At 37.3% G+C, this 20,037-nt stretch overlaps 2 protein-coding genes and 1 pseudogene across 4 annotated transcripts; 2 read left to right on the top strand and 1 right to left on the bottom strand.

Annotated features, from left to right (window-relative positions):
- On the top strand, positions 2,988-4,622 carry LOC18591596 (protein FD). The gene is made up of 3 exons (XM_018125433.1): positions 2,988-3,835; positions 3,976-4,053; positions 4,148-4,622. The coding sequence occupies exons 1-3, from the start codon at positions 3,182-3,184 to the stop codon at positions 4,214-4,216; spliced, it is 801 nt and encodes a 266-aa protein (XP_017980922.1). The 5' UTR covers positions 2,988-3,181; the 3' UTR covers positions 4,217-4,622.
- Positions 11,408-15,342, top strand: LOC18591595 (CO(2)-response secreted protease). 3 transcript variants are annotated; one of them, XM_007017808.2, is made up of 9 exons: positions 11,550-11,804; positions 12,158-12,420; positions 12,581-12,692; positions 12,780-13,302; positions 13,381-13,481; positions 13,573-13,812; positions 13,916-14,030; positions 14,116-14,326; positions 14,418-15,342. In XM_007017808.2, exons 1-9 carry the CDS (start codon positions 11,620-11,622, stop codon positions 14,984-14,986), a joined length of 2,319 nt encoding a protein of 772 aa, XP_007017870.2. In that variant the 5' UTR covers positions 11,550-11,619; the 3' UTR covers positions 14,987-15,342. The 3 variants fall into 3 exon arrangements, with proteins under 3 accessions (XP_017981649.1, XP_007017870.2, XP_007017871.2); XM_018126160.1 differs by having other exon boundaries at positions 11,408-11,804; positions 12,581-12,665; positions 12,747-13,481; XM_007017809.2 differs by having other exon boundaries at positions 12,780-13,481.
- LOC18591594 lies at positions 15,252-18,388 on the bottom strand (annotated as a pseudogene).

Here is a 20,037-nt window from a genome sequence, read left to right as displayed (position 1 = left end):
AAGGAGAGCAGAGCGGGTGATCGAATCCCCCACTTGGTGAACCAGGGTGTTTGTTTCCTTTGTCACTGGGAACTGGGAAGAGTTGGATACATTAATATCTTCATTCCCTTAAAGAGTATTAGTTACTGTTTTCCTTTTGTAGGTAACTTTCTTTCTGCCAAAATGCACCCCATAAATCCAAAGCTTTAAACGGTTAGCCAACTTTTGCAATTAAAGTGGACCTGCTGCAACAGCTCAATTTCCAAATTAAGGACTAGTCACCGCTTAATCCTTACTTTCAGTAAATTGTGTAGTTTTTTTTTTTTACATTCTTGGATGATTATGGGTTCTCTTAATCTTCTGTTCTAGGGTTCTATCCATTTAATATTCTTACAAAAACTACACAGTATCGATTTTTAAGAAAATTTTTATTTCCTTGAATTCAATATTTTATATGTTAATTAACAGAAAATAAAGAGAAAATTCTTGAAATGGGACGGACATTATTGCGCTGTTCCCGGTCTTTTTTTGGTTTTTCTCTCTATGTTTTCCATCGGCAATTGGACATGACATCGAAACCACCTCGTTGATCCTCCATGGCTCTAGTTCCTTGCGAAACTTGCAGAAGACGGGAGTAGGTCTTTAGGTACGGATTTGTGGATAAAAAAACAGAAAAGCTTTCGTCGAACTGTAAAGAGTTAAAGGGCAGTGTTAGAAGTGGTGGAAGGACAAAAGGCGCAAAGAAGAAACGTGACATGGTTTAAGACTTGCGAGCTTTGTTCAATGGAATCTCTCTCGAGTGCAACTTGCAGTCCCAGTCGCAGACGACCGTCGTGGATTGACAGCCCGGTACTCAATTGTCCATGCTTATCATTTTAGTGACAGAGACACAACGAGTACTTTTATCTTCCGTCCTCCCACCCAACCTCTCCTCTCTCTCTCTCTCTATGGAGAATAAAGCAAACATGGCTGTAGTTCTAAGTTCTAACTTTCTACTCATTGTCCATTTGCTGAGCTGACAATTATCTGTGGTCACAACACATAGATACCTTAGTACAGACCCGGAATTCTTACAGTTTGGACACAGACAAAGAGAGAGGGAAAATAAAAGATCCATACAAAATTGCCTACCCATCCTGTCAAATCACATTTTTTTTTTCCTCACGTCTCTTAAATTAACATGCTTCAAGTGGTCATTCTGCTACAAGATTTCATGTTACCGAAAGGCTAAGCAGTAGATGCGAACAAAGTTATCAAAATCAATGGTATAAGATACCAAATGCAAATTCTTAAGTTCATCCTTGCTTCCAAAAAAGAAAAGAGCAAAGATCCGTCCCAGGAATAAACGAATTGTATGCTGGGTGTCAAAGTATCATCTTTTTAGAACCCGTGGTTCTTCCTTGGACGTTGAGAGCAACAAAAACATGCTTACACACCGCCAGTGACTGTGAAACCAAAACCGAAGATCTTCTATCAGTCGGACTCTCTGGAGATATCCATTTCGAAAGTTCTGCAAGGCCTTTCTAGCAAGTGGAGAGTTGGCCAGCCTCGTCGCTCATTGCTTTCAGTCCTCTCCAGCTGCCATTCTTGGTATCCTTTTCGCATTTTTGGGGTCGCGTAAACTGTGCAGAAGCATGGGCGCTGAGCCATTGCTCTGGTTAGAAATTAAAGGTTCTTTTGGCGAGTACAAATTAGGGAAATTGCATTTGGGTACATAATGAAATAAAAACAAATTAATGTCCGGTGTTTTTTTTAAAAATAATTTAATCGTGCAAGGAGTAATTTTCTAGTGTAATAAACAATTCAATGAATCACCAAAAATACCCATCAAGAAAAATAGGTACAAGTTGTATATTGTAATATACGTATTGATATAATAAATTTTGTAAATGTTTTAGTTACTATAGACTAATATACATATTATTGTGATAAGATATATATTCTTACATTAAAATGTACATGTCATTAGCTATAGTGTACATGATAGTTTCTTAGATGTTTTAATATTATAATGTAAATATTGTATATATTAGTATTATAAAATGATAAGCATATTATTACCTTCAGCTGAAGTTTACTGAAATTGTAGGGCTTTATAGATAGTTGGATAGAACAAGCAGTTTGCTGGGGTTAAGACTGATACTTGGGGTCAAAGTTTGGTCGGGTTTGGTCAGGGCACTTTGACGTGTCTAGTTATATAGTCTGCCCAGTGTCCACCGTGGTCAAGGAGGTACTCAGTTAGGTCTATCAATGCCGCGTTTCTGAACATAGAGGGGGTGAGTACCGTTGTGACCAGACAAGTTGTCTGCAATATATTTCGCTTGTCTTGTACCACGAAATTACATGTTAAATGGTACAAATGCAAATGCCATGGGAGGTGTCTGTTTGGGTTTTGTCATAGTATAAACAGGGCGGTTTCACTTGAATGGGCATGATGCTGGTAGGGGTAACCGAGCCGAGGTAGTCACCTTGTGCTTGTTTCGAGTCAGGATTTTTTTTTTTTCCAGTTTTTAGATGACCGTATTGCTGTCTAATGACGTGAATAGTGTTGGTTCTTGAGTATCGATAAACCTCATTCTATGGTCTACTGCGAGAAGAAAAAAAAGAAATTACCAGAATATCTTTGCAAATATATATATATATATATATATATATATTAACCTCATCTAAAAATAAAAAAAATTAATCGTGAAAGAAGTTCAAATTACTATAATGTTATGTTTATATATAATGAAATGATATATATTTTACTTAATTATTATGTACAATTCATGTCGATGTCAATTTTTTTTTTTTGGTATGTTAAAACCAAAAGCAAGTAAAGGTATTTTTTTGGCTTAACAATAAGTATCAGAATACACTTGAAATATATATAAATTACACATATAACATCCAACGGTAAAAACTTTAGATAAAATCACCAGCTAACAATTTACTTGCATGCGATTACACCCAAGTATAATTTTCCATACAAAATACAATATAAAAAGGGTTTGTATTAAAAGTTCATTCATTTTCTTATTAAAGTTTAATACTAGAAGTAGTACACGTTTAAGGATTGGTATCCGTAACTTTAAAATTTGAAAAATTTACTTAGCATAGTACATTTATGCAGCACACCATAGGCCACTAGGACGTGACATCTCTTCATTCGGATTTTCCCATCTCCTCATTCTCTCTCCCATGCTTCTCTCTGTTAAGCATGTGGGCATCACCAGGTAAAAACAACAATAATAGCAGCAGCTACATAGGCTGTGGTAGTTCACCTTCAAAATCCTCCTCCACCTGCTCCTCCCCTACACCTTGTTCATCACCATCTCCAAATACCCTTAACCTGTCAGCAAAAAAATCCATGGAAGAAGTCTGGAAAGATATAAGCCTAGCTTCTCTAGCTGATCACCCTGCAGGAACTGTCCTCTCCTCCACAACCAGTAACCCTACCTTTCCTGGCATGATCTTTCAAGACTTTTTGGCTAGGCCCTTGAACAAAGAACCTCCAAGAAGAGGTAGTGTCTCCATCGACACATCCCTCACTGAAGAAACCACCCTTTTTGGCTCTCTACCACCCACTCCTGGCACCCTATTGAGCTTGAATTCTGGATGTGATTTCATATCCATGGAAAGTAGTGGAGATCCCGTGAGGCCAAACCCAGCAGTCAATGGTCGTACCGGCGTTGGAACTCCATCTTTTGGTTCCTCTCACAACTCTACTTTTCATGCGTTTGGCTCTTCTGCAGTTTTCCCTTCTTTCTGCCTTAAAAGGGCTCAAGAAAACAATGAAAATTCCAACGATCGGCGGCATAAGCGCATGATGAAGAACAGAGAGTCAGCTGCTCGGTCAAGAGCCAGAAAACAGGTAAAATCTCTTTTCACTTTCTCCCCCACACACTAACATGCCAAGGAAACTGATGAAAATTCTACTAATATGACAATTACTGGATCCTGGAGTATTCCCCATGACGTTCTTTGTGAGTTCCTGTGATTTGAGTGCCTCAGGCTTACACAAATGAATTGGAGCTTGAAGTTGCTCATTTGCTGGAAGAAAATGCTAAGCTTAGAAGGCAGCAGGAGAAGGTGATATATCAGTTTTGCTTGACCTGTGGTTCTAAAAGAGTAAGGTACAATCAGTTGATATAATTATAATGCGTTTTGCATTCTTGTTTCGCAGTTGTTGGCAGCTCCTGCTCAGCGTCCCAAAAAGAATTCTCTCAGTAGATGTTTAACTGCTCCATTTTAAGATGTAAGAAGGCAGCCATTATTCTTCTTAGTCTCTGTTTTCCATGCCCATTTGTTTTTGTTCTCTCTATCATCCAGTTGACCAAACTGATCAATTGTCGGTTAGATAGAGATACTTTTGAATGGGCTAAAACAATAGGCACGGTTTTTGGTTGGATACGTCTCTCTCAACTCTCAAGTGGTTGTAAAGAAAAAGGGGAAAAAAGAAAAAATTGTAAGGAATAAAAGAAGGGCCTGTTTTGGGATCCCAAGCCGCAGGGACAAAGCCATTGCTGGGGTGTTTCCCTACTTTTTATATCTATCCCTTGAATCCCTTGACTTTTGTTTTTATTATTTTTCTTGATGTTTGCTTTCTCTTTTACGAATGAGGACAAGGTGGTTTCAATGAAAGACAATTAATGCTTAAAGGGGTAGAGCCATAGGTAATTTGTTTGCCTAATAAAGATGTTAACAGTGTGAAAGATGGGACATGTTTGGCTATCAATATCACCACTTCTTCGTAACCTTATCTCCGCCTGCTCCTAGTCTTCGTTCACTCTCCCGCATTCCCTATTCCATTGCTCCTCCCCCAATCAAAATTGGTCATACTGCTGTTTGGTTTGAAAACATTTCTGGCAGGAAGCAGAGGATAAGAGTCAAGCGCACAGCGCACCAACAATTTTGAGTGCCAACAAAAAGCTTACCTCTGCAGTAAAACCTGCTAAACCTACTCGGCATGAATAATCCTGACACTCGGGACTGTTGCTTCTTCTTTTTGGTACATATTACTGTTGGATGAGTAAATATTAGTAATGGATATTGCAAGATTTTTTTTTTGCCGAAAAAGCTATAGATTCGAATGGGTGGTCGTGCGGAAGTCATGCCACGACCCCCTTGGCCCCCCATGGCTTTCAAAATCTTTGTTTAAACATTAGCCATTCTCCATTTAAAAAGAAAATAAGTAGTACTAGTAGTATACTTTTACTTTAGACTTTTTTTTTACCTCCCTCTCAAAACCCATTGCATGACCTCCTTTTTATAATACTTAAATTTTTTTAGCGTAAACTTTGGGTAATGTTTTTAATTCTAATAGAGGAAAGGGGACTCTATTGATGGAAAAAAAGGAAAGGCCCTCAGGTTCTAGCCTGCCTCACTTTTGGTTCAAGTGCTACTCTCTCTAGTTGTTTGTTGGATGTGGGTCGCTACTCATTGCCATGGGTCTAACGTTGAGTTTCCAAAAGCAAAAGTATCTCTCTTTTTCTTTTTTGGGTAATTTAGCTCTAAATTTAATTTAATATTTTAATAAATGCGAAGGGTAAAAGTAAAAAAAAATTAAATAAAAGACAAGCTCTTTAAAGGTTGACAACCTAATCCTAAAGTAGGTCCCTCCATTTATTGGACCCAATTAAACCTTGCGAACCTTGTGGGGCCCCTGGTCCATTTGAACTTGATTTGGGCCCACTATCTAACGGGATTCCCGGCCCAGTCACTCATTAAAGTAAAAGAAAAGAAAAGCCATTGGACAGAATCTGTGCGTGGCCCCCGTTCGGCCTTCCCGACCTCCCGTCCTACGCTCACTGCGACAGTTGTCAGCGTCGGGTCGGATTTTTTATGGCGAAAAAGAAAAAGAAAAATGGGACTTGAAAAATAATTTCCACCGTAGAAAGAGATGGAAAGAAAATTTAGCTTTCCACAGTGGGTGAAGAGTTATTTTCTTCATGGCGATGATCGTCAACCCTCCAATTATAAGATCCTTTTTCTGGCAAAAAAGAACCAACGCGAAGAACGAGCTCGGCTAGTACTCTCTGTTTAACCCAAAATCAACGTTTGCGGTTTGCCCGATCTCTGTCGTAAAACTCCATAAATGGACATGCAGCCACTGCACTGTTCAGACCTTTTTTAACTAATGTCGCTCTTAGAAGTAGAACTACCTGACTATTTTTTAAATTAATTGATGATATCTGTTAGAAGTAGAACTACCCAATTCATGTCATTAGCCTTAATTACGTGCGTGACCAATTTTCATTAGAATTGTTGCTTAAGGAAACAAAAAGGGGGCAACTATTAATTATGGCTGATTGATGTCTTAATCATGATTTTTAATTTTGCATTTGTACCCTTTCTTGTTTTTCTCGAATCAAAGCTTGTTGTCGCCTTCATAAAAAGAAAGAAAATGAGAATCACACAACATTGAAATTTCATATTAAAAAAAATGTTCGATTTTATATTTTAAGATGAGTGAAATGAGGATTACTTTTTAATTACTATATAAATTAAAATCATATATCGAACAAGAATAAGAAAATAATTAGAAGAATCAGGTTTCCATCAGTTATTTCGCCTTCAAATCTCGTCTTGTTTCCCATATCTTATTCCATGTTTGAAATTGACATTAATGGTTAAAATGATACTAGACAGTAAATACATGCAAAGCAATTATGAAAGTGAAAGAAATCAAAGTAGGACTAGGACATGGAGAATAAGTATTTTTAAAATATAATATTTTTAAAAAATTTAATTATTTTAATAAATTTAAATAAATTTTTATTTTTTTATTACGTTCAATTCAAACATCTAAACAATAAATACATGCAAAGCAACTGTGAACATGAAAAAAATCAAAGTAGGACGCGAAGACTAAGTTTTTTTAAAACATAATATTTAAAAGAAGTTCTTAAATTATTTTGATAAGTTTTTATTTTATTTTTACTTTTAATTCAAACATTTTATACTTTTATTTAACAAATAGACTTTTAAAATTAATGGTTGACATAATGACATTTAGTCATAAGAATTTTTTTTTTATTTTTAATTGAAAAAAAGGGATTTGAATCTGTTTTTTAAATAGAAGATTATATATCAACTAATTAACCAAATACACTATGTAAATGTGATTAAACGCAATAAATATCATGTACCAACCAACTCTAAAATTTGTTAGTCTAAAGAACTTATGTACTCAGTTAATTGATTTAAAATAAAAAGTAAGAACGTAATTAAACATAATAAAAAAAATTTATCTAATTTTTACTAAACAGTTTAACAACTTTTTAAAAGCATTATGTCTTTTCCATTAATCAAGGGGTGCAAAAAAAATGCTCCCTCTCCGCTAAATTAGCCAAAAAAATTTAATCTCGAAATACAAATCAATAAATAAAATTTTCCTCTAATATGGAAGAATATTATGCAAACACGTGTACGTGTGTATATAGTGATGCTTATGTGTGGCTACGAAGAACAAACCTCACCATAAATTCCGACCGACCGTTGTCGTTCAGTGACAAGGATGTCTGGCTTTCACCCAGAAGACCCAAGTTCGATCCCCGGTAACGGAAAATATTTATTATTCTCCCGAGCCTTCTATTTTGGGCCAAGGCTCGGTCAAAGCCCACATCCCAATACCAGGTTTCTATTTTGCTTACTCATTTGTTTATTTTTCTTCTTTGGAAAATTTAAAACATAACGATAAAGTAATAATAATTTTACACATGTATTAGTTATCAAAAAGAAGAGAAAAGATAAGATAATGCATAAATGACTAATATTAATCGATAAAGTTTTTCTATTAGTTGATTAAAGCGAAATACTTTCCAATAAATTAATCGATTAATATCTGTTATTAATCATTTAAAATGAGGTCTCGACTTTGGATTTTGCCAATGTTTCGTTAAACCAGCAAGAAAAACTGAAATTTAAACCCTGTTTAGCTGGTTGCAGTTAGTTTTTGTTTTTAGTATATTCTTTTGCATCAATGCAATTTATGTTTCTTTTCCCCACCAATTTTGGGAATGTTTATTCATGTTTGGAACAAGAAAAGGAGCTCTTGGTCGAACTACTGTCGAGCATGTTCTTGTTCCTAGGCATCAGACACGTTTCCTGGCGGTATATTTAGTGAATGAACTCCAGGTCTTGTTACGTTAGTACTAGGTGAGTGAAGCAGAGTTTGCTTCTTTCCACCAAAAGGATGAAGGAAAATGACAGATGGAAGTCAACCTTGTTATGGCGAATAGGACTTTTAATACTTTTGTTGCTATAGTGAGAAGCATATCAGATGTATGTAGGCCATGGCTGATGTTGCTTCCAGATACAAGCTCTTGGAGCTGGCCATTGTTTGCAAAACCGTGTCTTAGGCGGTTGTGCTTCCCCCGGGAACTCCACATACATAACATGGCCACAGAGGGAAAAAAGGTAAAAGAAAAGCAAAAGAAAACTCCAAACTATTGGGAGAAATCTATTAAACCAAAGAGAAAAATAAAGTCATTTTGAGTTGCAAAGAGCCATTCTTTGGGTAGTCTTGAGGCAATGGCCCAAATGATATTGTTTACTTGATAGTGCCTTTGGGGTTGAAATTTGAGGATCAGGTTTTCTTTGAGTTTAGAAACAATTGGCACCCTTGGGCGTTATCGGATGTGAGTCAATCACTCAACTAGCTTTATTGCACCAGCCTCTTCCTACTGCTATATATGTTCTGGATAAGCTTCCCATTATCATTTCTGGTAATCGCTCCTACCATAAACGCGTCTTGACCAACGGCCTGAAAAAAGAGAAGTCTCCTTGCAAAATGTGAGAGGGGGCGGCCCATGCCTCTGCCCACCTACGGAAAAAAAAAAGGGGTCAATAAGTAATAGGTATCCCCATTTTCTGATAGATTATCTTTGCTCAAGCATGTAAGACTTTTAGTGGTGGGAGACTGGCAGTGGCGCACTCATGAGAAGCCATTTCATTTAGATGAGATGATGAAAATGGAACTGCAGTTCTGTCCCACTTGCGTAGGATTCCATCCTGAATCCTCCTAAGATGCTAAGACCACTGTTTGCATTGTTTAATTCCCAAATCTTTGAATCGATAAGAAGAGAATCGCGACACGTGTGAAAAGAGCGTGCTCTTGGGGACATGATTTTTGCCCAAATGAAATTACTGTCAGAACCCACTAGTCTGTCTCTCAAGCACTAACCCTGGCGTCGCAACTTGAGATTTGATTTACAATCATTGTTCTTCAAATAGACCACGTGGGAGACACTCATTTCCGAAATTTTAGATATTTAATGTTTCACTTTGGTATGTTTCATGTATGTTCGAATTTGTTTCTCTCTTCAACAACTTGAAATGAAGTTGGCAGTGCAAAGGTCTCAATTTTCTGACATAATGGAGTCCTTCTAGCAATCGAGTGGACATGGAAGAGGCTAAAGTTTAACATTTTGCCCCACCCTAATCGAGCAAATATAGCTAATAAAGGACTACGTTTACTTTATATTTGTGGGAAAAAGCACAAGATAATATTCCTCCTAGGCACGAAAGCATTTTCCCCCATCAAATTTGTGTTTTGCATCTAGCGTTTCTCAATTGGCATGGGGCTCTTGGGTTACCTAGTTTTGTATTTAGATGTTGACAATGCTTCTTTTATAACGACCCTTCCTTGGTTGCTATAGATGGTCGAGATTTTCGAGAAATTTTCGTTACATTTCGAATAAGCCTCATTTAAGACTTATGCTAGATTCATTAAATACATATAATCACGTGCATAAGCGAATATCAATACTTAAACTACTGTCTACTCCATTCAAAATAATAACAATTAACGTTTATGAGTTAATAATATTTTTCAATATTTAGCAATTTCGTTTCAACACAACCCTAAATAACGGAGCGACTCGAAACGAGGTTAGGACATGCCTTTACTTACTCTGTGGTGGTCCGTACGCATCGATGACTACACGTTAGACTGATCTCTATTTGCAAAAAGGGAAAATAAAAAGGATGTGAGTCTCAAACTCAGTGAACATCATTGACCCCGTGAGCAAGCGAGGAGGGGAAACAAACATAAAGGTGAAATGTTTATAAATCCAAGAATAAGCGTAGAAAATACATTCCATAAAATTGAGAGATTTGTTTTTATACATTGCAATTCTCAAAAATAATAATTTACAAGTAAACATATATGAAAATATTTGTATTTAGGGTACTACAAAATCTTTTCAACCCCGACATCCAGTCATCATTAAATTTAATGACAAGTGAAAAATGAAAATTCTCAAAAATAAAAAAGCAAATTAATTGATCACTAATGAATAGGTAAATTTCACTTGCCATTAAATAAAAATTTTCAAGTATTAATGCCATGCATAATGAAATAAAAATCTACAAGTGAGCATCATCCTCGGGTAGGTTTAATATAGCGTTTAAGCTTACTCTCTCAGACATCATCACCTACTCGTGGGAATTGTTCACGTCACCATATGAATCGGGGCTTTAAGTCCTCCTTTACCTACTCGTGGGAACTACCCACGCCACCATACATAAATCGAGGCTTCAGATCCTCTTTTACCTACTCGTGGGAACTACTCACGTCACCATATATAAATCGAGGCTTCAGGTCCTCATTTACCTACTCGTGGGAACTACCCACGTCACCATATATAAATTGGGACTTCAGGTCCCCCTTTACTTACTCGTGGGAACTACCCACGCCACCATATATAAATCGGGACTTCAGGTCCTCCTTTTTAAATCAAATATCAATAATTGACAATTACTACTTTGTGCACAAAAATCACACTTGACCTAGTGTGGTAACAGGTCTTACCTAGAATATCTCAATAACGTTAAAATAAAATCATTGCAATTTAATACATTTGCATAACATGATAGATTAAAAGCCGTATAATCATAAAATGAATGTTATTCATAATTTATTTCAAAGCATGACATTTTTACCAAATCAACATGCTAAGTGAAATAAATAATTTATAATCAAGTTTTATGAATCAATATAAAAGCCTTTGGCCTAAACATCACACAAACTTGTAAGGTATGATTTTGAAGTGAAAGCCAGTCAAAGGATTGTTTTTATGTATTTAAAAACATGTAGATATATATATTTTTATATATTATAAAAAAACGAATTTAAAATCTGTATCACAAATATAAACAACCTAATACTTTCTACCAACTTATGTTGTCCACAATTTCGTCAACTATCAAATGTAACATATATATTATGTTATAGGGGCATAATTTTAAAATTTAACACCCATTCATCTCACAATAGCGAGACGCTGTTTCGTTATTATTTCATGCGTGAATTTAGCTATTCTCTCTTCCTTTTCATTTTTCTTTTCTCCTTCTCCCCTTTCTCCTTCTTTAAATGAGAGGGGTGTTACACTTTAGTACCCAAATTGTTTAGCTGTCTTTACTCTCAACCTATCACCACCACTTCTCACCACCTTCACCACCAGGCCAACCGGTTAATGGCGCATTAGATAAGCAAAACCGCACTTTGCGTGGATATTAAGAGCTTTACTGGTTCGCAGTGCGCGCACACGCTTCCCACAGCCCACCATCTTACTACTATTTATACAGTTGGGTTGGGTGGGGAACTTGCTTTCTCAATCAAAATCCATTTGAGGCAATCTTCAGTTAACGCCCATGAATGCCCTTATCACCTTTATTTTCAGTTTGTCCTTTTTCTCCGCTGTCTCATTGTTGACAGAAACCGGTGCAGCCGCTGCAGAGAAGGATGGTGTTTATATTGTGTACATGGGAGCAGCGGCTTCGAGAAAGGGTTCATTAAAGGATGATCACGCTCAACTTCTGAGCTCATTGCTGAAACGGTGAATACACAGCTGTTTTTGTTCTAAAATCTTAGATTTGTTTTCGTTATTTCGTTTGAATCAGTCATGAATTCCGTAAACAAAAGAAAGAAGAAAGTATGAATTCATGACATCAAGACCATTCCTGAGCTGAGCTTAACACTACCCACGTCCAACAAACTGCATGTCAAAAAGAAAGAAAGAAAGGTTATGTTTCTCATGATTAGGAATACAACATAATTAAATGGTAAAAGAATTGATAATAATTCTAGTGATTGTCATCTCTGTCATAGCCTTTTCGTTTCTGGTTCTCCAAACTCCTAATCGGATAATATATAAGCTAATGTCAAGTTGACAATTCTTCATGTGCTCAGGAAAACAAATGCCCTGGTTCACAACTACAAACATGGTTTCTCAGGGTTTGCAGCAGTTCTGTCAGCAGAAGAGGCTCATTCGATTGCCGAGAGACCAGGAGTTGTGTCGGTCTTCCCCGATTCTGTGATAGAACTCCACACTACTCGCTCATGGGATTTCTTGAAGTATCAGACTTCGGTGGTGATCGACTCAAATCCCAACTCAGACTCAAACTCAACATCTGATCCTGATTCGGGTGCCATCATTGGCGTCCTAGATACAGGTGAAACTTGTTCACCGATACATAGAATTCCATCACATTTTTTTTTCTCTTTTTTGTTATTCTGTTATTTGCTAGTAGAAGTTTATCACGCAATTACCATAGCAATTTCATTTTCTTTTTTCAAATTACGTGAGAGCTAACGTGCAATTCAAGGACACAGGAATTTGGCCGGAGTCAGAGAGTTTTAATGACAAGGACATGGGTCCAATTCCACCAGGATGGCATGGTACTTGCGCACAAGCACAGGATTTCAACACCTCCAACTGCAACAGGTATACTCGCAGCAAATATGATTAAAACTACAATTACAATTATACTAATCTTGTAAAAACACGTCCTCAACATTTGTTTTGCAACAGAAAGATCATTGGAGCAAGATCCTATGAGGCGGACGATAGTTCGGTAATAAAGTACCATTCGCCAAGGGATACAATTGGGCATGGCACTCATGTGGCGTCAACCGCAGCAGGAAGTGAGGTCCAGGGTGTATCTTACTACGGCCTGGCGGAAGGCACCGCCAAGGGTGGATCTCCGGGGTCAAGACTAGCTATTTATAGAGTATGTTCCTCTCACAACGGATGCCGTGGGTCCAGTATCTTAGCAGCATTTGATGATGCGATTGCTGATGGGGTGGACGTGCTCTCATTGTCCCTTGGAGCACCCTCATTTTTCAAGCCAGAGCTTATTGATGATCCCATTGCCATCGGAGCATTCCATGCTGTGCAGCATAATATTACTGTGGTCTGCTCTGCAGGAAACGATGGACCTACCCGTGGATCAGTTGTCAATGCTGCACCTTGGATCTTGACCGTTGCCGCTAGCACAATCGACCGAGATTTTGAGTCTGATGTTGTGCTGGGGGAAGATAAAGTAATCATTAAGGTAATGATCTTCTTTGACCCGTTCTCCTGTATTCTCCTCGTCCTAGTTTTCGTCATTTATCTTCTGACTGATATACAGGGTGAAGGCATTAACTTCGCCAACATTCAAAAATCTCCAGTGTACCCGATTATATATGCACAATCAGCCAACAAAACTGGAGTAGACGAAAATGAATCAAGGTACCTGACGAATGAGTAAATTTATGGCAAATTTAACTGGTACTGAACACACCAATGATGATAGGTTATTCCAATAACTTTTGTTGCTCAGGAGCTGCAACCCAGATTCCATGGACCAAGAAATTATCAAGGGAAAGATTGTTGTTTGTGATAAAGACGGTCCCTATTCACCGAGTGAGAAGAAAGATGTAGTGAAGAATCTTGGAGGCATAGGCGTAGTCTTGATTGATGATGAATCAAGAGCAGTGGCATCCACTTTTGGCACATTTCCCGCCACAGTGATCAGTTCAAAGGATGGCGCTAAGGTTCTCTCCTACATCAACTCAACCAAGTAATACAGCAACTCAACTCAAATGGAACTCAAGATTCTGGACACATTCTTGTTTGAGATTACTTAGTTACTCACCATTTATACTTTTTGAGATCTTTTGCAGAAATCCAGCCGCCACAATCTTGCCTACAACATCACCGACAAACTATAAACCAGCACCTACCATAGCATACTTCTCATCTAGAGGCCCTTCAACCATCCCAAAGAACATTCTCAAGGCAATCCTCATTCTGTTCCACTTTACAGAACTTATTTCTTTCAAAGCCGATATTTGATTAAGCTACATTATTGAATGTCTTGCAGCCTGATATTGCAGCACCTGGAGTTAACATTCTTGCAGCATGGCTAGGAAATGACACGGCTGAGGCTCCAGAAGGCAAAGACCCACCACTGTATAATGTGATCTCAGGAACTTCGATGGCATGTCCACATGTTTCTGGGATTGCCGCCACGGTCAAATCAAGAAACTCTAAATGGAGTCCCTCCGCAATCAGGTCTGCCATTATGACAACAGGTGAGGGACTGACAAGCAAATCTACATGCGCATGTACATGACAAAGTCTGGACTTTTGACTAATCTATGACTGCTTACAACCAATTTACAGCAACTCAAACAAATAATTTGAAAGCCCCAATTACGACAGACAAAGGTGCAGCAGCTACACCTTATGATTTCGGTGCAGGAGAAGTAAGCACAACAGGACCATTGCAACCTGGCCTAGTTTACGAGACTACCACCATTGACTATTTGAATTTTCTCTGCTACTATGGTTATAATATATCTACAATCAAAATTATCACCAACACCATCCCAGATGGGTTTACTTGCCCCGAGGAGTCAAGCATCGATCTTATATCCAACATCAATTATCCATCAATAGCGATTTCCAATTTCAATGAAAAAGCAGGCAGGAAAGTGAACAGAACCCTTACAAATGTTGCCGAAGATGATAAAACAGTCTACACCGTAAGCATTGATGCACCTGCAGGCCTAGATGTTCAAGTGGTTCCAGACAAGCTGCAATTCACGAACAATGGCCAGAAGTCATCTTACCAAGTGAGTTTCTCTTCTGCAAATCCGCTCAAGGAAGATGTATTTGGATTCTTAACGTGGTCTAACGAAAAATACAAAGTCAGAAGTCCATTTGCTGTAAGCAGTGAAAGTGGCAACTAGGTCCTAAATCCTTAATAAGCATTATAGCAATGTGTAGAACATCTGTAATAAAAACGAGGATCCACAAGTTCTTGATCCTACTGGAACAAATACAATTTGAAGCTCTTTTACCCTGACTTAAGCATAATCTCCTCTGTTTTCCTACATGTTCAGCATCAATATATGCAGAATTCATCCGAAAAACAGAAGATAATTAGTAAAAGAACAACATGAATGAACCTTGCATCGGTCCAACAAGACATAACAGTCGAAGAAAGTAAAAGAATTGAGCTTAAGATGATAGTAACAGTAATCAAACTAGGCAGAAATAACGACCCAATGTTCTGAAACACTTTGAAATTATAAAAAAAAAAAAAGAGGAAAAGATATGTTCAAATTCAATTGAGATTCTTCACTCAAAGGCCCACTGATTCTCCCGGCGAACCTCCTCCTCTTCTTCCTACGTAAAATCATTCTTATTATTAAATGTCTTACGGATCTCCTCCGGTGTTTTGCCCTTTATCATATCCGCCACCGTTTGACACGTCAGGTCCAACAAGCTCTTGATGTTCAAATAATTGGCAGCCTTTCAAAAAGAAAAAAAAAAATCCTCAAATATAGAATAAATTAAACTCTAAATCCCTAAGAAGTCCTCAAAAAAGGCAAGAGCTTACCAGGATGAGATCAAAGAGGGTGGCTTGATCGACCTTGACGAAATCCGCGTCTCAAGACTTAAGCTCATCTTCGACGGAGGCTGAACGGTCGTCGGATTTAGGTGCTTCAACGTGTTTCTTGCAATACTCGATTACTTTAGAGAGGATCTTGCTGGTGACGTTGGGTAAAGGGCTGCCGTTATCGGCGCAATCATCTTCGATCATGTGCTTAATCGTTTGTGATTCGAGAGCCACGGCCTCGTCAACCTCGAAGTCCTCGCCGTCCAAGCTCCTCAGCGTGATTTTCCGACCCGTTGACGACCTGACGATGGATCCAATTTGATGGTTCCAGTATCCCTAATGCAAAGTAGAGAGAATGGTGGATATGGTCCCGATATCACTCGAAATATATTTTTTAAAATATAAGATTATTTATACTACAAAAAATAATTTTTTTATTATTTATTTTTTTAATGTCTCAAAATGAATGTGTTTTTTAAACCCTTAATTTTTACGCTTTACTTTTCTGTATTACAAATTTATTTTTTATTTTAATTAAAAATATTTATTTAATATAAAATAAATTAATATGAATGTTTCTATCTCGTTCTTTGCCCAATTTATTGCTGAAAAGAAATAACGTGAATGCGATGAAAACTTCCCTGGCAGCAATCATCACATTCTTCGTAAACAAGTGAATCACAACGATTGTAAACAAATTTGAGTGGAGCTAAAAGGAGATTGCTTCGTAATCTCCATAGGCTTACGAGGAGATAGTGATGAATGACTACAGGGAGAAGAAGGCAGCTTGTGTTGGGGGTGGGTTAGGTATGAGATATAGTAATTCTATTAATTTTTCACCGGATATATTGATTTCATGATCAGTATAATTTTAATGTGACTTGACCTGATGCTTAAAATATTTTCTGATATGATATGATTGATGAGATTGCATGACTATAACATTTGTGAATTTTGAATATGTTTACATATTAAGTCTCTTAGATAAATAAAATTCAAATCAATAGCATAGATCTTACTAATTCATTGTAAATGAACAATTATATCATAAAATAATAAATTCACAAAAGATGAAAGATTACTACCGGAATGAAACCACATACTGAAAGAACATGAAGTTCAAACCAATTCAATTGAAACCCTTTGGAAACATACTATAGTTGTAAAATGAATCATTAATTAATTACATAACTAAAAACTGTTACGAGATTTCGTTTACGATTTCTGGGAGGATGATCCTGTCTGCTCTTTCTGAGGGATGCGCAGCGTCCCAAAATATATGGTCAGATGCATTGGATCATGTACACGGACTGAATTGGTTGCACAGGTGTGATACCTCCAGCATCCCCGTGCCACAGCAACCGGTGGAGGCATCAGCAAATCCTGAGATGGGAATCAGTAGCAATAGCTTAATGTAAGATTAATTACAGGGGTAGATTTCAGGGAAAGCACACAACATATATAACAGGAAATCTTACAAAAAGAAGGCTTTACCAAATTTGTTAGCATTCTGAATGACATTAAGCAGAGGGTTGAAGACATCAATGACGACAATCTTAGCTCCAGTAAGGTTACTGTTAAGATTGTTTAGTTCTGCTTCAAGCTTAGAATTGAACATCTTTGCTGCTTGGTTGGCCGAAGCTGCACAATCTCTTAACAAACCTCCAACAACAGTTTTCCCTGCTGGTAGGCTTCCCAAAGGTAGCGTGCTTAGATATGCAAACTTCCTTGCTCCCAATCCATGCATATCCTTAAATCAGATTTCATTCTGAAGGGAGATAGTTCAAATTCAATTGCTTAATCACATAAACGATAAAATGAACAAAAAAGGGATAGTAAAAGCTAATACCTTGATAAAAGTTGAAGCCTAGCTAACCAATTGTGTTGTGGATAAATCAATGTCTAGTAACAAGTTCCTCAAAAGGACAAAGTAGGTGATCGCAATGTCATTGTTTCCAGATGACACGAGAAACAAGCTATCCGATATGGTGCCTTTGGCTTTCTCCGGTCCAACGGCTCCCTCTAGCTTTTGAATGTGTTGTTTGAAGAAATTGAGCTGATCCGTGATGGATATAACATTCTGATTTCATCCCAGTAAACGTAAGAGAAGAACAAACTAATGTATAAGTGTTTAGAAGATTGAATGAGACATAACTAACTATATTTCCAGTGAAATTATATGAAACCTGCAGTTTGGCTGTTAGTTGGTCCAATCCTGAACCACCTGAAGCAAAGCATACGCCTGTGGCAAGTTCTTCACTTGGAAGATTTGGGTCAAGAAATGCTGGCAATGCAGATTTAACCCCCAAACCTTCCCCTGCAGAGGACAATTATAAACAACAAAATTAGAAAAGAAATGTAAATTAATGAAAAATCAAAACACCTAATAATTAATTTGACTTTGAATTCAAGTAGTATAAACAAAGAAAGGGTGAAATGTTTTTATTTGTAAGCAGACAAGTAAAATATAACTAACTATTACGTCAGACAAAACTTTTCCATTTCCAGTCCCTTTTCCTCCAGGGAAGTCTCTTCCATAGGGAGGGAAATTGCATTTTGTTATCGTTAAAACATTGTCGTTGTTACCCGTATCTAGTATTGAATCTCCAAATGCTAAAAGAGCAGGAAATGCTCGGTTTCCAGGAGTGGCTGGGGCAAGTAGGACTCCAACATCTCCTGTGCTAGCTTCTGTGCCACAGAAAACAAGAACAACCCAAAGAGCAAGCCAAATATTAGAACCAGAAGTCATTTTCACAAAAGAAAAAACTTCAAAATCTCAAGTGAACTAAGTTGTTAAGATTGTACAGAGTTTGCAGACTAAGTTTCTGTCACCATCACTTATTTATATGGCCGGGGAGACCTCAGACCCAGGGGGTGCGAATGTACTGAAAGTTAGAAAACAGGCACCTAAATTCATGAATCTAAAAAGAAAAACTCTCCAGATTAACAATATCGTGCAAAAACAATGTATCTAACAACTGATATCTCGGGAAGGCTAAAAGGCATGTTCATTTACGTCTAATAATAGATGAATTTTCTAGTGTTCCATTAAGAAAAGGAAAACTAGCTAGTTATGGTGAATCTGTACTCCATGCGATTTTGCAATGAAAGCAATTAATCACTTGGCTAAAACTTGAACTTAACCAAAAATGGTTATGGTGGCTCTCTAGGGTAAGACTACACCGAAATTTTGTTTTTCGTTTGGGGTGGGGTGGGCAAAACCTTGGCTAGTTTCCCTTTCGGTGGTCTGGTAAAATCCCATTGCTGTATAATAAAACTGTGGGTTTTATCTAGATATTATGAGTGCAAAATCCAAACGTACAAATCCTTTCATCTTATTATTCCCAAAATTTGAGTAAAATTATATCATAGTAGTATAACGGTTCAAGAAAGTGATCGATTTTTAATGCATGCTTAGGTGTTTGAAATATGTTTTTATACAAGTTCAGGGCTTAAAGATAACTACAAGGTGTTACAGAGATAATGACTATAGCAGTGGATAAGCAGAGCTTGGTTCTGTCGGAAATAGTACATGATTTCTGTTGTCAAGATACAAAAAAGTAGAGCTCCTTGGTTCTTAATAGATGTTGAGATATTAGTCTGTTAAAGGTATGCCATCTAGGTCTTGCCATGTTCGCTTCACATTGGAAAGAAGGTTTCCTTTCGCCATATTCATTTGGTCTTTTGAGAACTAAAAGGTGAACAACGCATGAATGTTAACAGGATCTCTTCAGGAACTCTCTTGAACTAGACTAGCCATGTGGATTGCTAAAGCTGGAACTGGTGCAATGCAATGCTTGGTATTCTCTGTGAAGTGTCTCCTCCACCTAAGAGTGTCTGTCACCAGGAGAGTTGTTCGTTTAAACAGTCAAAAACCTTTGAATATAAAACTTTATAGTTTGCTTAAGATTTTAACCATTCAGATCAAAATTGTGACCAAATTTCTATTGCTTTTAACTATGAAAGTAGTTCATTCCTTTTCTTCTCCACCTTTTCATTAATGACTTTTTTTAGTCCATCAAACATCTTATAGCTATTGGTTAAAGATTAAATACCATAGCTTCAAAGCATTTGGGTACTTCAAATGAAAATAAGAATAATTTTCAATTCTCGTCAATTTTTTAATGAAAAAAAATTAAACAATAAACTTCTGAGCCAATATGGTGTTTGTTCCTTCTTTCTCCAGCAATTGCTTTCAACTTGTCTTTTTATTTCTCTGAAGTGCAGCGATTGATCTGATAATGATGCAACTAACTATACACCAGAGAGAAAGAGAGGAGAATGAGTTAAAGTTTGGAAAACAATAATCTGTTGTTTTCGAAGAAGCAACGAAAGGTGCTCAGAAAATATGATAACTGCCGGGTATGTTTCATTTCCTGGTAGTGTGATAACAGTGGC

This window comes from Theobroma cacao, chromosome 8 (assembly GCF_000208745.1).
Source record: "Theobroma cacao cultivar B97-61/B2 chromosome 8, Criollo_cocoa_genome_V2, whole genome shotgun sequence".
NCBI classification, from domain to species: Eukaryota; Viridiplantae; Streptophyta; class Magnoliopsida; order Malvales; family Malvaceae; genus Theobroma; species Theobroma cacao.
Note: the sequence above shows the minus strand (reverse complement) of the source record. Positions and strands in the feature narration are given on the sequence as shown.